At 35.5% G+C, this 12,346-nt stretch overlaps 2 protein-coding genes across 3 annotated transcripts; one reads left to right on the top strand and one right to left on the bottom strand.

Moving 5' to 3' along the window:
* Positions 1-1,917: 1,917 nt before the first annotated feature.
* Positions 1,918-6,535, top strand: LOC116165851 (tetraspanin-13-like). Of its 2 annotated transcripts, XM_031480556.1 has the most exons (7): positions 1,918-2,101; positions 2,174-2,341; positions 4,409-4,507; positions 4,559-4,681; positions 4,731-4,850; positions 5,445-5,541; positions 5,848-6,535. In XM_031480556.1, the coding sequence occupies exons 1-6, from the start codon at positions 2,042-2,044 to the stop codon at positions 5,517-5,519; spliced, it is 645 nt and encodes a 214-aa protein (XP_031336416.1). In that variant the 5' UTR covers positions 1,918-2,041; the 3' UTR covers positions 5,520-5,541; positions 5,848-6,535. The 2 variants fall into 2 exon arrangements, with proteins under 2 accessions (XP_031336416.1, XP_031336415.1); XM_031480555.1 differs by lacking the exon at positions 5,445-5,541.
* A 2,755-nt stretch (positions 6,536-9,290) lies between these two features.
* On the bottom strand, positions 9,291-10,716 carry LOC116165705. Its single transcript, XM_031480365.1, has 2 exons — positions 9,807-10,716; positions 9,291-9,754 (listed from the first exon to the last, which is right to left on the bottom strand). The coding sequence occupies exons 1-2, from the start codon at positions 10,354-10,356 to the stop codon at positions 9,321-9,323; spliced, it is 984 nt and encodes a 327-aa protein (XP_031336225.1). The 5' UTR covers positions 10,357-10,716; the 3' UTR covers positions 9,291-9,320.
* Between the last annotated feature and the right edge of the window lie 1,630 nt (positions 10,717-12,346).

Here is a 12,346-nt window from a genome sequence, read left to right as displayed (position 1 = left end):
TTAAACATCTTCCACCAACAGGGAAAATACCAATACAATACCATACTAGAACAACACAACTACCCAGAAGAATGGAAAGAAGCCCTTATAATACCTATCCTGAAAACAAATAAAAACAAACTGACACCATCCTCGTACAGACCCTTACCTAGTCAATGTAGAAATTCACTCGAAAAAGCAATGAAAACCGCATTTTTATTAACATCAAATGACACGATTCGGGACCAAAAGTCGCTTCATAAAAAGTGGCAGACATTACTTTGGCACAGAAATTTGCCCGGCAGACATATGCAGTATTGTCAGGGCAGACATTATCTACATTTTAAAAAAAATTTCGCTAAATTCCGTGATGACGTAAGCGCGACTGTTTTTCATACCCCTTTCGCGCCCGGCCGACATGTATTCAGCACGGGGAATCGGCTGGCACACATATGTTTACGTGATGTGCTCTTTGCCAGCAATAATCCCATATATTTTTTTTCCAATTCCGTCATGACGTAAGTAACCTATTTTTTATGTACACTTAATTAATTAATTAACAACAATAAGCACAGGATATGCCTGGCAGACATGGCGGTTTTGTTTTTTCCTCTTTCAAACCTACTTATTAATAATATTTTCGTTGAATTCCGCGATGACGTAGGGTTATGTGTCGCTGGCTCTTATAGACTACTACCAATTCGCCACTCGTTTTATGTTTCAGCGTAATACTGACTCGTGTTTTAACCAATCACAGTGAAGGTCAAACTGTCCCTATGCTTTCTACCGCTACCTTCTTAAAATGAATACAGTATATGAGTATAGTCATAGAGTAAAATAATTATTTACTCTATGGTATAGTACAGTCAAATTAGATCAAAAAATGAGCATTCCGTGCATCAGATATGTCATCTCTATTTTTTCTTTTGAATTGTTAGGATGAATATGGATGTGAAAAATCCAAGTTTTCGACATTGAAAGACCTGTGCGAGCGACACAGCACTTGCAAATATGTCATTTTTCTTATCATTTTTTGGTTTTTGTAAGTTTTACTCCTGAAGGATCGATTTTAATGCAATTATTGTCGTATACTTTTTTGAACTAGACACAATTTCTGATAATTTAAGCCCTTAACGATCTCCGCAAGTCTAATAGTTTCCGAGATACGGCGCTTCAAATATTGGTAAATTTATTAGTTTTACAAGTTTTATCAAAATTTGCGTTTTTTTCTCAGAAACTAAACTTACCAAATTTGCACGATGAATTGTCGTAAGTCGTGAGTCGTAATAAACTTGTTGTTGAAGAAGTGCTAAAAATTGCGGATAATTAAATTTTGATTTTTGTCTTTTAGTGGAAAAATATCCATCCATGTTTATGTAATGCCTTACTCCAACCATAGTGTTGTGAGTAAGCTTTCTCCTACTGTCACATATTTTCTATAATCGGTGTCCCTTGTCGAGCAAGGTCAGGCAAAAGGAAAAATTCACAGATTTTGCAATCCATGCAACAGGTAGTGGATCTTGCTGAAGAAGAAGAAGATGACAACTTTCTTATCATGGGAGAAGCTAAGGATCCAGGGGATATCAACATTCTTCTGTGCGGATTTATGGAGACTCCTCGCCATAGTGAGATTTCCTATGTCTACTTTTACTTTTACATGATAAAAAGTCTCCTGAAAGACGCCTAATTCAATTGTATCCGGTTCCGGTGCATGGCAGTCGTGGCATCGTTCACTTGATGACATTGTTCACTGAATTAAATGTAGAAAACAACTCCAAGGCCCTAAGCATTGTATATTTATTAGTTATACCATTTAATTTATAAACTATCTATAAATTCAATGGTTATACAATGCCCGAAATCTATGACTGCAACCATTCGTTTTAACTTTTGCTTCACCCTATACACTACTGTAGTAACAGGGATTTTCGTGTGTATCACATGCAATTTCGTCAGTCGGCCAGTCTGCCAATTATCAAATTGATTACTATGTAATTGTGGGACACTTAAAAAATTACAATAGAAATATTTTTCGCAGTTTTTTTCTCTCGATGAATTGACAATGTGCGGAGGATTTACTTGCTCTAAAAATGCCCTGATTTCTTTAAACATTTTATACATTGTAAGTACCTTCATAAATGCCATTTTTAATGCAATATTGATCAATAATAAACCTGTTCTTTTTCTTTTACAGCTTGTATCCTTTATTTTAATTGGGGTCGCCGTGTATGGACGAGCCGCATCTCTTGTTACTAATTTACCAATTGTCGGAGGAATACTAGCATGTGGAGTTATATTGTTTTTGATATCGCTCCTCGGACTGGTTGGTGCCGTGAAGCATCACCAAGTTATGCTCTTTTTTGTATCCTTTACTCGTAAAATATGTTTTTCGATTGAAATTGAGAGGTTGGTGTATTCTGCTTCAGCTTTTTAAGTCTGTACATTGCATATTTTGAAAGCGGGTATTTTATTCTATAGAATATTTAATGGCGACACCAAATTTATGTTAATGGGGCTTTGTGATAATTAAACGGGAGGTATTTGTAGAAATTACCATGAAAACAATTTTAATCCCTCAGTAATTAATCACTAACCAGGCCACATTTAGTAGTATAATTATCAAGCCTATAATTCAAGGTACCAAAATGATTAATATCTACAGAACTATTCTTTCTGCAACGTATTATGTAGAAGTATAAACTTTGACTTGACAAAAAAGCCTTAAAAACAAATAATAATGCATTGTCTCAAGTTTATGAAGTGGATCCTTCTGCACAAGTACAAGGGTTCACCCATTGTATAAGAGAGATAAATCCCATACTCCAGGTAATAACGGGCGATCAGAAATGAGTTGCTGTCGAGTCGCCTTTGCAAGTTCAAGTTAAATACGATTTTCCATGTAAACAAAAATTTTAAAGGCGACTCGACAGCAACTCATTTTTGATCGCATAGTACAAGTTTTCTATGGGCCTTCCAGAATGTTGTACACATTTTTTGGGTCTTTCCAGGGCCTGCTATGTCACGAGAGCTTTAGAAAAGAGTGAAGGTGTTCATGAAATGCACGTTCGATATTCTGGGAAGCATTAAGTCTCTGAAAAACACGCTTTCTACAGGAATAGTTGGCTGTACGAGTCTCCCATGCATTTACTATAGCCCTTCATAAGTATTGTAATGCTATTGTGACGAACTGTTTAAATCCTTTCCAGAATTTCTTAGGGATCTTATCAGAGCTTTTCATGCATTTTTTACAGCTTTTAGGTAATACACTTATCAGTTTACATCGCAATTATCTAAAAACACTAGTTCATTTTTTCGAAATTCACCTTAACTAATCTTATTCTATTATGAAATAGAAAGTACACTTAAAACAAATGATTAATTTGTGACCATTGTTTACTGTCTGACATTCTTTTGTTTTTTATTATTACACCCCACTGCGGTGTATAAACATGTAATTAATTAATGACGTTACACAGATAAAATTAATAAAACCTACACCTTAAAAATTTTCCCCTTGCAGAACTTGTTGAATGTGTGCCCTGAAATACAGAACATTTTATTAGGAATGCCGGTCTCCCTCCAGATTTTTACACATAGCTAAATATAGCGCACATTAACCCTCTCATTCTCTGTCACAACGGCTCCTAGAGTCGGCAACACTTTATCGTTTCGACTCTTATCCACTTGTTCCTTATCTTAAGGTTCTTTATTTTTCGGAAATACGTTCTGGTCTCTTTCATTATGAAGCGTTACACATATAAAACTTTCTATACCAGTAATTTCGTAAGTTGCCAAATTTAATATGTAAACCTAAAGCGACCGCCTGGTACATTGCGTTCTTTTTTTAAATGAAACTTATTTCGATATTTACGATATGATTGCACCATTGTGCCCACTTGTCTTAAAGTTAAACAAAATGGAATAACTAATTCTAATTTTCCGAAATGATAGAGTGTACTTAAATAAGCATTGTTTATTTTTGTATGGTCTCCCTAGGTACAGACGCTTTCAGGTTGCATCAACAGGAATCTGTGTGACCTAACGACAGTCGTGGTATGATCGTCGGGACTACCAGCTTTATTTGCCCTTCATGCTACAAAATTTTACATTTTACAGTCCGTCTTGCCGCCAGGGGTCATTGCTCCAAATGAATCGCTGAACCTTTGTTGTGTTACGCAGTTACGCCCCCTGATGATCAGGCGCGATAAGCCAATTAGTATATTTATTTTTTTGACAGTACTAGGAATTACATTAACATAGCTGTGATTTTGAGTCAGCATCTTGTATGTAAATACGGAAGATGGAAAGTGTTGAACATGTAGGCCTTTCCAGTACTAAGTTTTCCATTAGTCATTAGCAATATATATAATTTATAACATTTATAATATGTCATTTGGTATAATGCACTTATTTTCTTAACGTATCCTAGTATATGGTGATACTGTTTCTTCTCTTTCTCATTCAATTTTCTGTAGCGTGCGCGTGTTTAGGTGTTAACATGGAACAACAAGAGCAATTGGCTGAACAGGTATTAAGAATCAATCTGACGTAATACTGTTTTTGCAAGTTGTTATCCTAGGGTTGGGAGAAAATGGATAACAATACTAGAATGGAAGTACAGCAGGCGTTTGGTTGTTGTGGTTTTGATGAAAAATCTACTGATAATCGAAAAATGGATCATCCCAGTTGTGACGCGCTTAAGGTACACGCCTCTTAAACTAAATATTCAAATACCACATAATCAATTGTAGTGCTGTGCAAATCCGGAGAAAAGCTGTCATTGCTCTTCATGCATGAATAAATGGCAGACAACAATTAATTATGCCTTCAAATTGTGTGGTTGGATTGGACTTTTCTTTAGTTTTACAGAGGTAAGATCATGGGAAATATTCCCAGTATATGTGAAACTTTTTATACACGACTAATTTGATTTTTTTTAAGTGTCTTCATCTGAGAGGTGATCTGTATATATTTGTTTAACAAACTTTTGATATTGTTTGGAATTCTTCCTACTGGTTGGAGTTGAACAAATGTGACATCTTACTTTCTGCAAATAATTGTCTGAGTCATGGTTTAATTCACTCATATTAAACAATCTGCAACAATGCATATTGTGTAGAAAACAAAACAATGCAACAATATTTAATGTTTACAAAAATCACACATTGCCACAATTTCAATTGCCACGTTTATTTGATAGAATTAGTTTTCTAGTTTATTTTCCAAATGCCATAAACTTGGGACGAATAAGACAATTATGCCTTTTTCTTATATGAATCTCGTTGCCAGTGCTAAACTTAATCCCTGACCCAGACAAATAATCAATTAGTAAGCGAGTAATTAGAATTTGCTGGTTAAATATTACATATAGTTTAGGTGTTCACATTTGTACCATTCCTATTTTGGGGAGTTTGTGACACGCAAGTTGTGTTGTCAGCATTTGTCAATTCTTGTGCATGTTGCAGTTTTTGGGAGTATGGTTAACTGTGAGGTATCGTAACCAGAAAGACCCTCGAGCTAATCCCAGTGCTTTCCTTTAGTCGCATCACAGTTTGTAGTTTGGTGGGTCTAACATACTAACACATTGTTTTTGACAATTTTAATTTAACTTACATTGCTTAACTGCTTTACAAGATGGGACAAAAATGAAATACTATTATTGCTCTTAATTTACTTTGATTGATACTTTTACTTTGAAGCTAGTAGCTTGGACTGATGTTGAAGAATTCTAATTTATCTCATCTTGACTACTCTGTTGCAAATTTTAGTGGCTAATTCAACTATATTTTCACAAAACAAAAATGTTTAACAAAAACATTTTTGTTTGAAGCAATATTTCTATGTCGTTTATGTTAATTGGTATTTTAGGTAGTGGGCATGTTTCTGACAAGGCATTATCGCAACCTAACAGATCCTGATGAAAAAGTAGCAACAGCAATCTTTCCAAGCCATAACTTTATTTACTAGTCATTTTTTGATTTATTGGATTTTATACCAAAGAATCAGGTTTTTTAATTTATTATACATATGTGGTGCATTTCCAAGCAACATCGACATTTTTCTTACACATAATGTAATTTGTTATGTTAACGATCTCTAAATATATTTATTTTAGTTTTTGTTATTTCTATTGTATAATGTACAAAGACATATATAAGACATTTGTGACTAAGGAACCAGTGTTTTGAAAGCTGTTACTATTACGTGCATATACTGTAGATAGTCATAGCGCAATAAGAATCAGTGCACATAGATACATTGATATCGCATGCTGTGATTGTTATTGTGCTGTACTGAAATTAATTAATATGTGTTTACTAAACAATAGCAGTAGCATGATATTAGGCTATCAGACTGTAATTAATGTGAATTTTCAAATCATACAATTTTATTTTAAATAGTGTATACTATTAAATATAGTGAAGTGTGTATGTATCACTGTGCAAAAAATGAAACTTTTGCTTAATGTAATTAGTAACTTTTTGTCTGTACAATACTGAAATGTAACAAAATCTTCCTCTCAATTTTATATATTAAACTAAATTCAAAATCATGATTGACAATTGTTTCCTTTCGCATGAATGAGCCGTTTACATGTTCTCTGATGATAAGTAGAACAAATAGTTAAATTGAATTGGTTTTATGTAAGTACTAATCATTAATTGAACGGATTACATGTTAATGGCACTTCATGGCATAGGTAGTCCCAGTTTTTTCGATCTTGTACATACCTATGTACTTATAGGGTGTATCCTTTCGGTAGGTAAAACTTCACTATGTGATTTAATATTTCTTGAGTAAAAAAGTAATCAACATTTTCTTCTAGGTAAATCTTGCAGGAGGTATAAACCATCCTGCTAATAACTATGATTCAGTAGGTACACCAGAAAATAAAAATCCGCAATTATATGTGAGTTTGAGAAAACGTAGTAGGTAGTCCTGGCCCCAGAGGATTCGACCTTGCAAATTTCTGAGACAAAGAACCATGATGCAGGGTGTATGTTTTTTGGGTCGCTGAATCCAAATTTGACATTCGCACAAAAATGCGGATGACGCGAGAGCCGCCATCTTGGAAAAATGGGCGGTTTTTCCACAAAACGCGAAATAATTCATTTGATATCGGTTTTTTGGCGAAGAAACATCAGTAATAAATTAAAGTACTCTACTCTCTCTAGGGCCTGGACTATAGAAGTGTTTTTCAAATTTATTACACTTATCGGACAAATGTTTCTATTTTCATTACTGTATCGGTATGTGGCATTTGACATAAAGCTATCCTGATGATGATAACAGTCGCTGTGCTGATTGCGAACGTTGCGGCAACTCATCCTTCCAAACCAGAATAACCCAAAATCCAAATCTTCCTTTCATTTGTTCTTTCTTAGACACAGCAGAGACTAGCATCCAAAAATCTAAACAAACCGTTTTTGAGATATTCGCTTTTAAAATTTTGGCATCACCAATCGATATATTTCTCCTTGGCGCCCCAATCGTCCTTTGCGTGTACCCTCCTCCGACAATCCGCTGTTCAGATATAAGGAATTATAACCGACCACGATAAGGGGCCGAGTAGGAGGAGTATGGTTGGTAGAAATTAAATGCTTTCGTAAATAGCATTGCGCATTGTCTACATTAGAAATGTTTTGAATACCTTCACAAATAACAAATACAGCATGCGTAAACAGTAATTTTGAAACCGGTATTAGTTTTAGCATTGGTTTTAGTTTCATTCAAAGTGCCTACATATGATATTTCATTTGATTGCTTTCGTAATAAAGTTGCCATTGCGCATGCGCAAAACCAAATTTTGCAACTGCTGTTAGATTTGTCTTTATTCCAAATGCCTATGTATAAAATTTCATTTAAATATCTTCATAAATAAAAAAGTTAGCATCGCACATGAGTTACACCAAATTTTTGATATGGGTATGCCCGGAATCATTGGACCTTGAGCCAAGACCTTTCAAATGAGTCCTATATCGCCAAAATCGGTTCAGTGGTTTAGAAGGAGTACGTGTGACGGACAGACGGACGGACGTCAAAGTACAGCCAATAGCGATTTTTCGCTTTGAGGAAAATACGCTAACAAAGATTGAAACACACAAAAAATAAAAAATGTGGCATACAAAACACTAATACGATATAAAGAATTGCAAAAATTACTACCTGTATAATGCATTAAATAACACAAAATAACAACAAACATTTATGGAGCGAAGCGTTCACAACCGCCATGCCACTCAAAACATGATACCCATATATATAAGAGAAGTATATGATGATACCAAACGTAATCCACGTTCGTGGTCTTCAGATGGCGCAGGCAGCTTTTTCTTTTTCCCACTAATATTTCCCACCTAGAAATTGCATGGTTGCCAACTTTCAAAAATGTATGTATCGTCGTAAGTTGTATTATACAGGGTGTAACCTTTCAGGGTGTTTCAATGTATATCGTTTAGCAGTACCGTAGTAAGTATTTTTCGCACATTTCCTTTTTTTGACGGCAAAAGTATGTAAGACAATGAAGCGCTGTCAGAAGGGGAAAAAAGGGACGAATAATAGCCCCCCTCCTCGGCTTACGTTTTTATTTATTTATTTATTTATTATCCCTCTCTTGTTCTGGACCCTCAACAGGCTTGCGCCCACGGTTGCTCAGGATGAGACTCATAATGATCAAATTAGGCTCAACTAACTTTTATTTTCCTGTTAAGAGACCGTAAAAGGGAGGTGGTGGCTTTAGTTTCGATTCCGACTTCCGAATAGTACGTAAAATCAGTTAAGAAATTCTTTGGGGTTTTATTAAAATTAAGAATTAGGGAAGGAAAAAGAATGTGGATTAGAGAGGAAATGATATGTGTAACGGGAACCCTTTAGTGGGTTTGATTTTTTTCGAATTTTTGTAGGGTAGGTACCTACCTCAGTTTTAGGGGTGAAATATTAGGAAGTATACATCAGGGTGGAACCTCTCAGTTATGCATCGAAACGTTCGGAGAAAATGATTAATAGTTTGTTGGTGGGAGTAAGGTATTGAACGACCATAATTGCTACATGGTTGAAGCTCGTTGTCGTGATTATATGTGTTCTTTCAAAGCCTTGTCAAAACAACAGCATTCCTCCAGTTTTTTTTTCTTTTACTTCATCATTAAAGCTTTACAAAACACAACATGCAAATTTAAAATACCAAGTAAAACAAAATGTACCTACTTAATATGTTTCTGTACGCGAGTACATATTATAATACAATTACATAATAGATTCAAAGAAAGCTGCAGGTAAACCAATTTCTCTTCTCTTGCCTCTCATTGTAGCTATATCTGTATCATTTAAATTATTCATTGGGTCTATTTATCTATAGGGAAAAAAGGACGCTCGTTGTACACTTTACTCACTTCTTGATGCCCCAACAAAGAATGCTGATCGCCTCCATTTCGTGCATCATAGCTTTCTCCCTTTTCAAAATGCTTATTGTTATTGTAGTGACCTTGATCACCATCCGCGTTAACGACAGAATGTTTGGAATCGTAATGACCATCATCTTTCTTTGCTACTTCATTATAACCTCCTTCATCGTGCCCTCCCTTGTAGGCAGAAGCACTATTTTTACCGAAGCTTCCGGATCCTTCTCCAAACTTGTGGTTACCACCTTCATTATGAGCTTCATCGTAATACTCTTCAGTTTTAGAATCTTCGTCCTTATGGTGGGATTTCTTAAAACCTTTTACTACGTGTCCCTTTTTGTGAGAAGCTTTTTCTTGCTCTTGCCCACCTTGCTTTCCTATAAGAATGACAATTATCGCACCCTAACAACATATGTATTTATACTAGACCTTCTTGGTTGACATGTTCACTTCCGTGGTAAGATTTTCCATCATCGGCCGACTTCCTTTTGCCCACTTCTTCGTTATGGTAGCCAGAGTTTCCCTTGCTACTTTTTACGTTCGCGTTTCCACGATTATAACCAGCTTGGTCTTCGACCGAGTGTTCACCATGACTTCCATGCAGCTTTTCGTAGTTGTCGTCTTTGTAAGTCTTGCCGCCCTCGCTAAACCTCTGACCATCGTTATAACCACCACCACCTACGTGATTATAATAAGAATAACGCGGTTGGTAGTAAGGTCTCCTGTGATAATCGGAATGCGTATATGGATGACGATCAAATCGTCTATAATTGGGACGAAACAGCCCCGAAGAATGACTAAAATCCAAATCTGGATAATAATCTCTACGCACACTATGATATCCGCGTACAGGGATGCTTGTGGCATCACTTTGCATTACATCTTCCGTTTGATACCTGTATTCATAAGATGGCCTTCCGTATGGTTCCGAACACGCGAAATGATGAAGAGTGATTAAAATAAGCACTGGCAAACGCATTTTAAGTACTTGTTAGAGATGTTCAGGAGAAATACCTAGATGTACTGAGTAAAAGTTCATATTTGACAAGTATTTATGGTAAGGACGGATATGCTTGAATAGTTTGATTTTATTCTATAAGCTGGTAAAATGAAACGGTTTTAATTTAATAAATCATTTGACCTTAAAGAGATTATACTCTACTACCTTTTTAATTAAACGTTGTCCTTAGATTAACAACTGGTAGGCATACTGTAGGTACCGGAAATGCAGTTAAAAGAGGATAGCGTTTTGCACAAAATAAAGGTCAAAGTATTAATTTCGTAATAGTCAAACTTAAACGATTACAAGCTTAAAAATTTAAGCACATATACACATAGATCAGAAACATAAAAGGGCGTGTGCACTGAATTCGTTTTGTGAAACGTACTCCCGTAAATTCGCCCCTAGAAAGAGTCGCTTACAGAAAGATTCGCCGCCGACTTATTCGCCCCCCGGCAGATTCACTCTCGAAAAATTCTCCTCCGGAATATTTTACTCTCGGAAAATTCACCCCCAGAAGCTTCGCGCGCAAACACCCCACTAAAGATTTTGTTGCAAGAAAAATCACCTTCGGAATATTCGCTCACAAGGCAACTCTCCTCAAGAATATTTGGTCCCAGAAAATTTTCCGGCAGTATCTTCGCCAAGATCGTCATATCGTCTTAACACTTTCGAAAAGTAACGTTAGTATGATTGAAGCCATGCCAGCTCTCGTAAGGACGTAAGGAATGGCTTAACGAACCCATACTCCTGGTTAAAAACAGGGGTAAAAATTTTCCGCGTAAATCTTTCGAAGTTGCATCTTCCGGGGGGGAATATACCGCGGATAATATTCTAGAGGTGTATAATATTTCAGACGGCGAATTTACCTGTGGGCGTATCTTCTTGGAGCCTAATATTTCGGGGGCGACTTTCTCGTAGAAAATTTTTCGGGGCGAATGTTCCTGCAATCGAGTTATAATAATCAATATACAGGATGTTTCTAAATATGATGTATATAGGGGCTAAACCTTTGGCTTGTTTAATAACTAAAAGTTCATATAAACATAGGTCCACAAATCCTTCGTTACCGATCTACAGGGTGTTATAGTTCTACCGTACATTTTACAATTTAAACCTTTAATTTATAAACATATGGAAACATAAGATAGAATTTTCAATGCCAACTGTCAAGAGTAATAAAAACAAGATATTATCGAAATAAATCCAAGGTCCACTGGATCAATTTAAAAATTATACTTTCATTTAGCTATAACTACCGAAAATTGATTTTTATTTTTAGCGCATTTTTGAAAAAAATACGCTATTATACTCGCTATGGCTGGCTGGCCGGCTGTCCGGGTGAGATCTCAGCAACTACAATAGCTAGCCACTTCAAATTTTCACTAAAAACTTTCTGCTATAGTGTAGATCTGCAGGCTCTAGTCTATTTTGAGTTAGATTACTTGTGAGATCGATAATTTAAGAAAATAATTTCGATATGGTTACCAGTATAAAAACTTAATTATTTACTTTGTGATTTGTTTTACAAAATAAAGACGTACCCTCAATTGGAATTAAATAAAATTAATTATTTAAGGCAGCCAAAATTACTCGTGAGATCTAGAATTTTAAACTTCGCTAATATACTGAACTGTATTACCAAAAATGCGCTTTAATCATGTATATGCTGATTTAAAACTTGTTTTTTCGATAACGGTCACGGATACGAAAGAATTACAAGAGACTATACACTTTTTAAACAAGCGAGAAATTTAAATTCTTGTTCCACAATCTACCAGTGGCGCACCGAAAAAAGTTCAGGGGTAGAAAATGGAACATGGCCCCTGAAAAAACAATACCTTGTAGATTTTCACTAACATTGACATGACCAATGATGTAAGCTCTTCAGTGTAATATATCAAATTTGAGCGAAATATCTCCAACCGTGTAAGTCTATGTATATGAACTTTTAGTCATAAAATAAGCC

The sequence above is a fragment of the Photinus pyralis genome, unplaced genomic scaffold, assembly GCF_008802855.1.
Source record: "Photinus pyralis isolate 1611_PpyrPB1 unplaced genomic scaffold, Ppyr1.3 Ppyr1.4_LG3a, whole genome shotgun sequence".
NCBI classification, from domain to species: Eukaryota; Metazoa; Arthropoda; class Insecta; order Coleoptera; family Lampyridae; genus Photinus; species Photinus pyralis.
The sequence above is the reverse complement of the archived record's forward strand: the minus strand, read 5'-3'. Positions and strand labels throughout refer to the sequence as shown.

Excerpts from the sequence above, each read along its gene's own strand:
- LOC116165705 (XM_031480365.1), bottom strand. The coding sequence starts at position 10,356 with ATGCGTTTGCCAGTGCTTATTTTAATCACTCTTCATCATTTCGCGTGT. Across the intron at positions 9,755-9,806 it reads TGAACATGTCAACCAAGAAG|GAAAGCAAGGTGGGCAAGAG; the intron begins GTCTAGTATAAA and ends TCATTCTTATAG.
- LOC116165851 (XM_031480555.1), top strand. The coding sequence starts at position 2,042 with ATGTGCGGAGGATTTACTTGCTCTAAAAATGCCCTGATTTCTTTAAAC. Across the intron at positions 2,102-2,173 it reads CTTTAAACATTTTATACATT|CTTGTATCCTTTATTTTAAT; the intron begins GTAAGTACCTTC and ends TTTCTTTTACAG. Across the intron at positions 2,342-4,408 it reads ACCAAGTTATGCTCTTTTTT|TATATGGTGATACTGTTTCT; the intron begins GTATCCTTTACT and ends AACGTATCCTAG.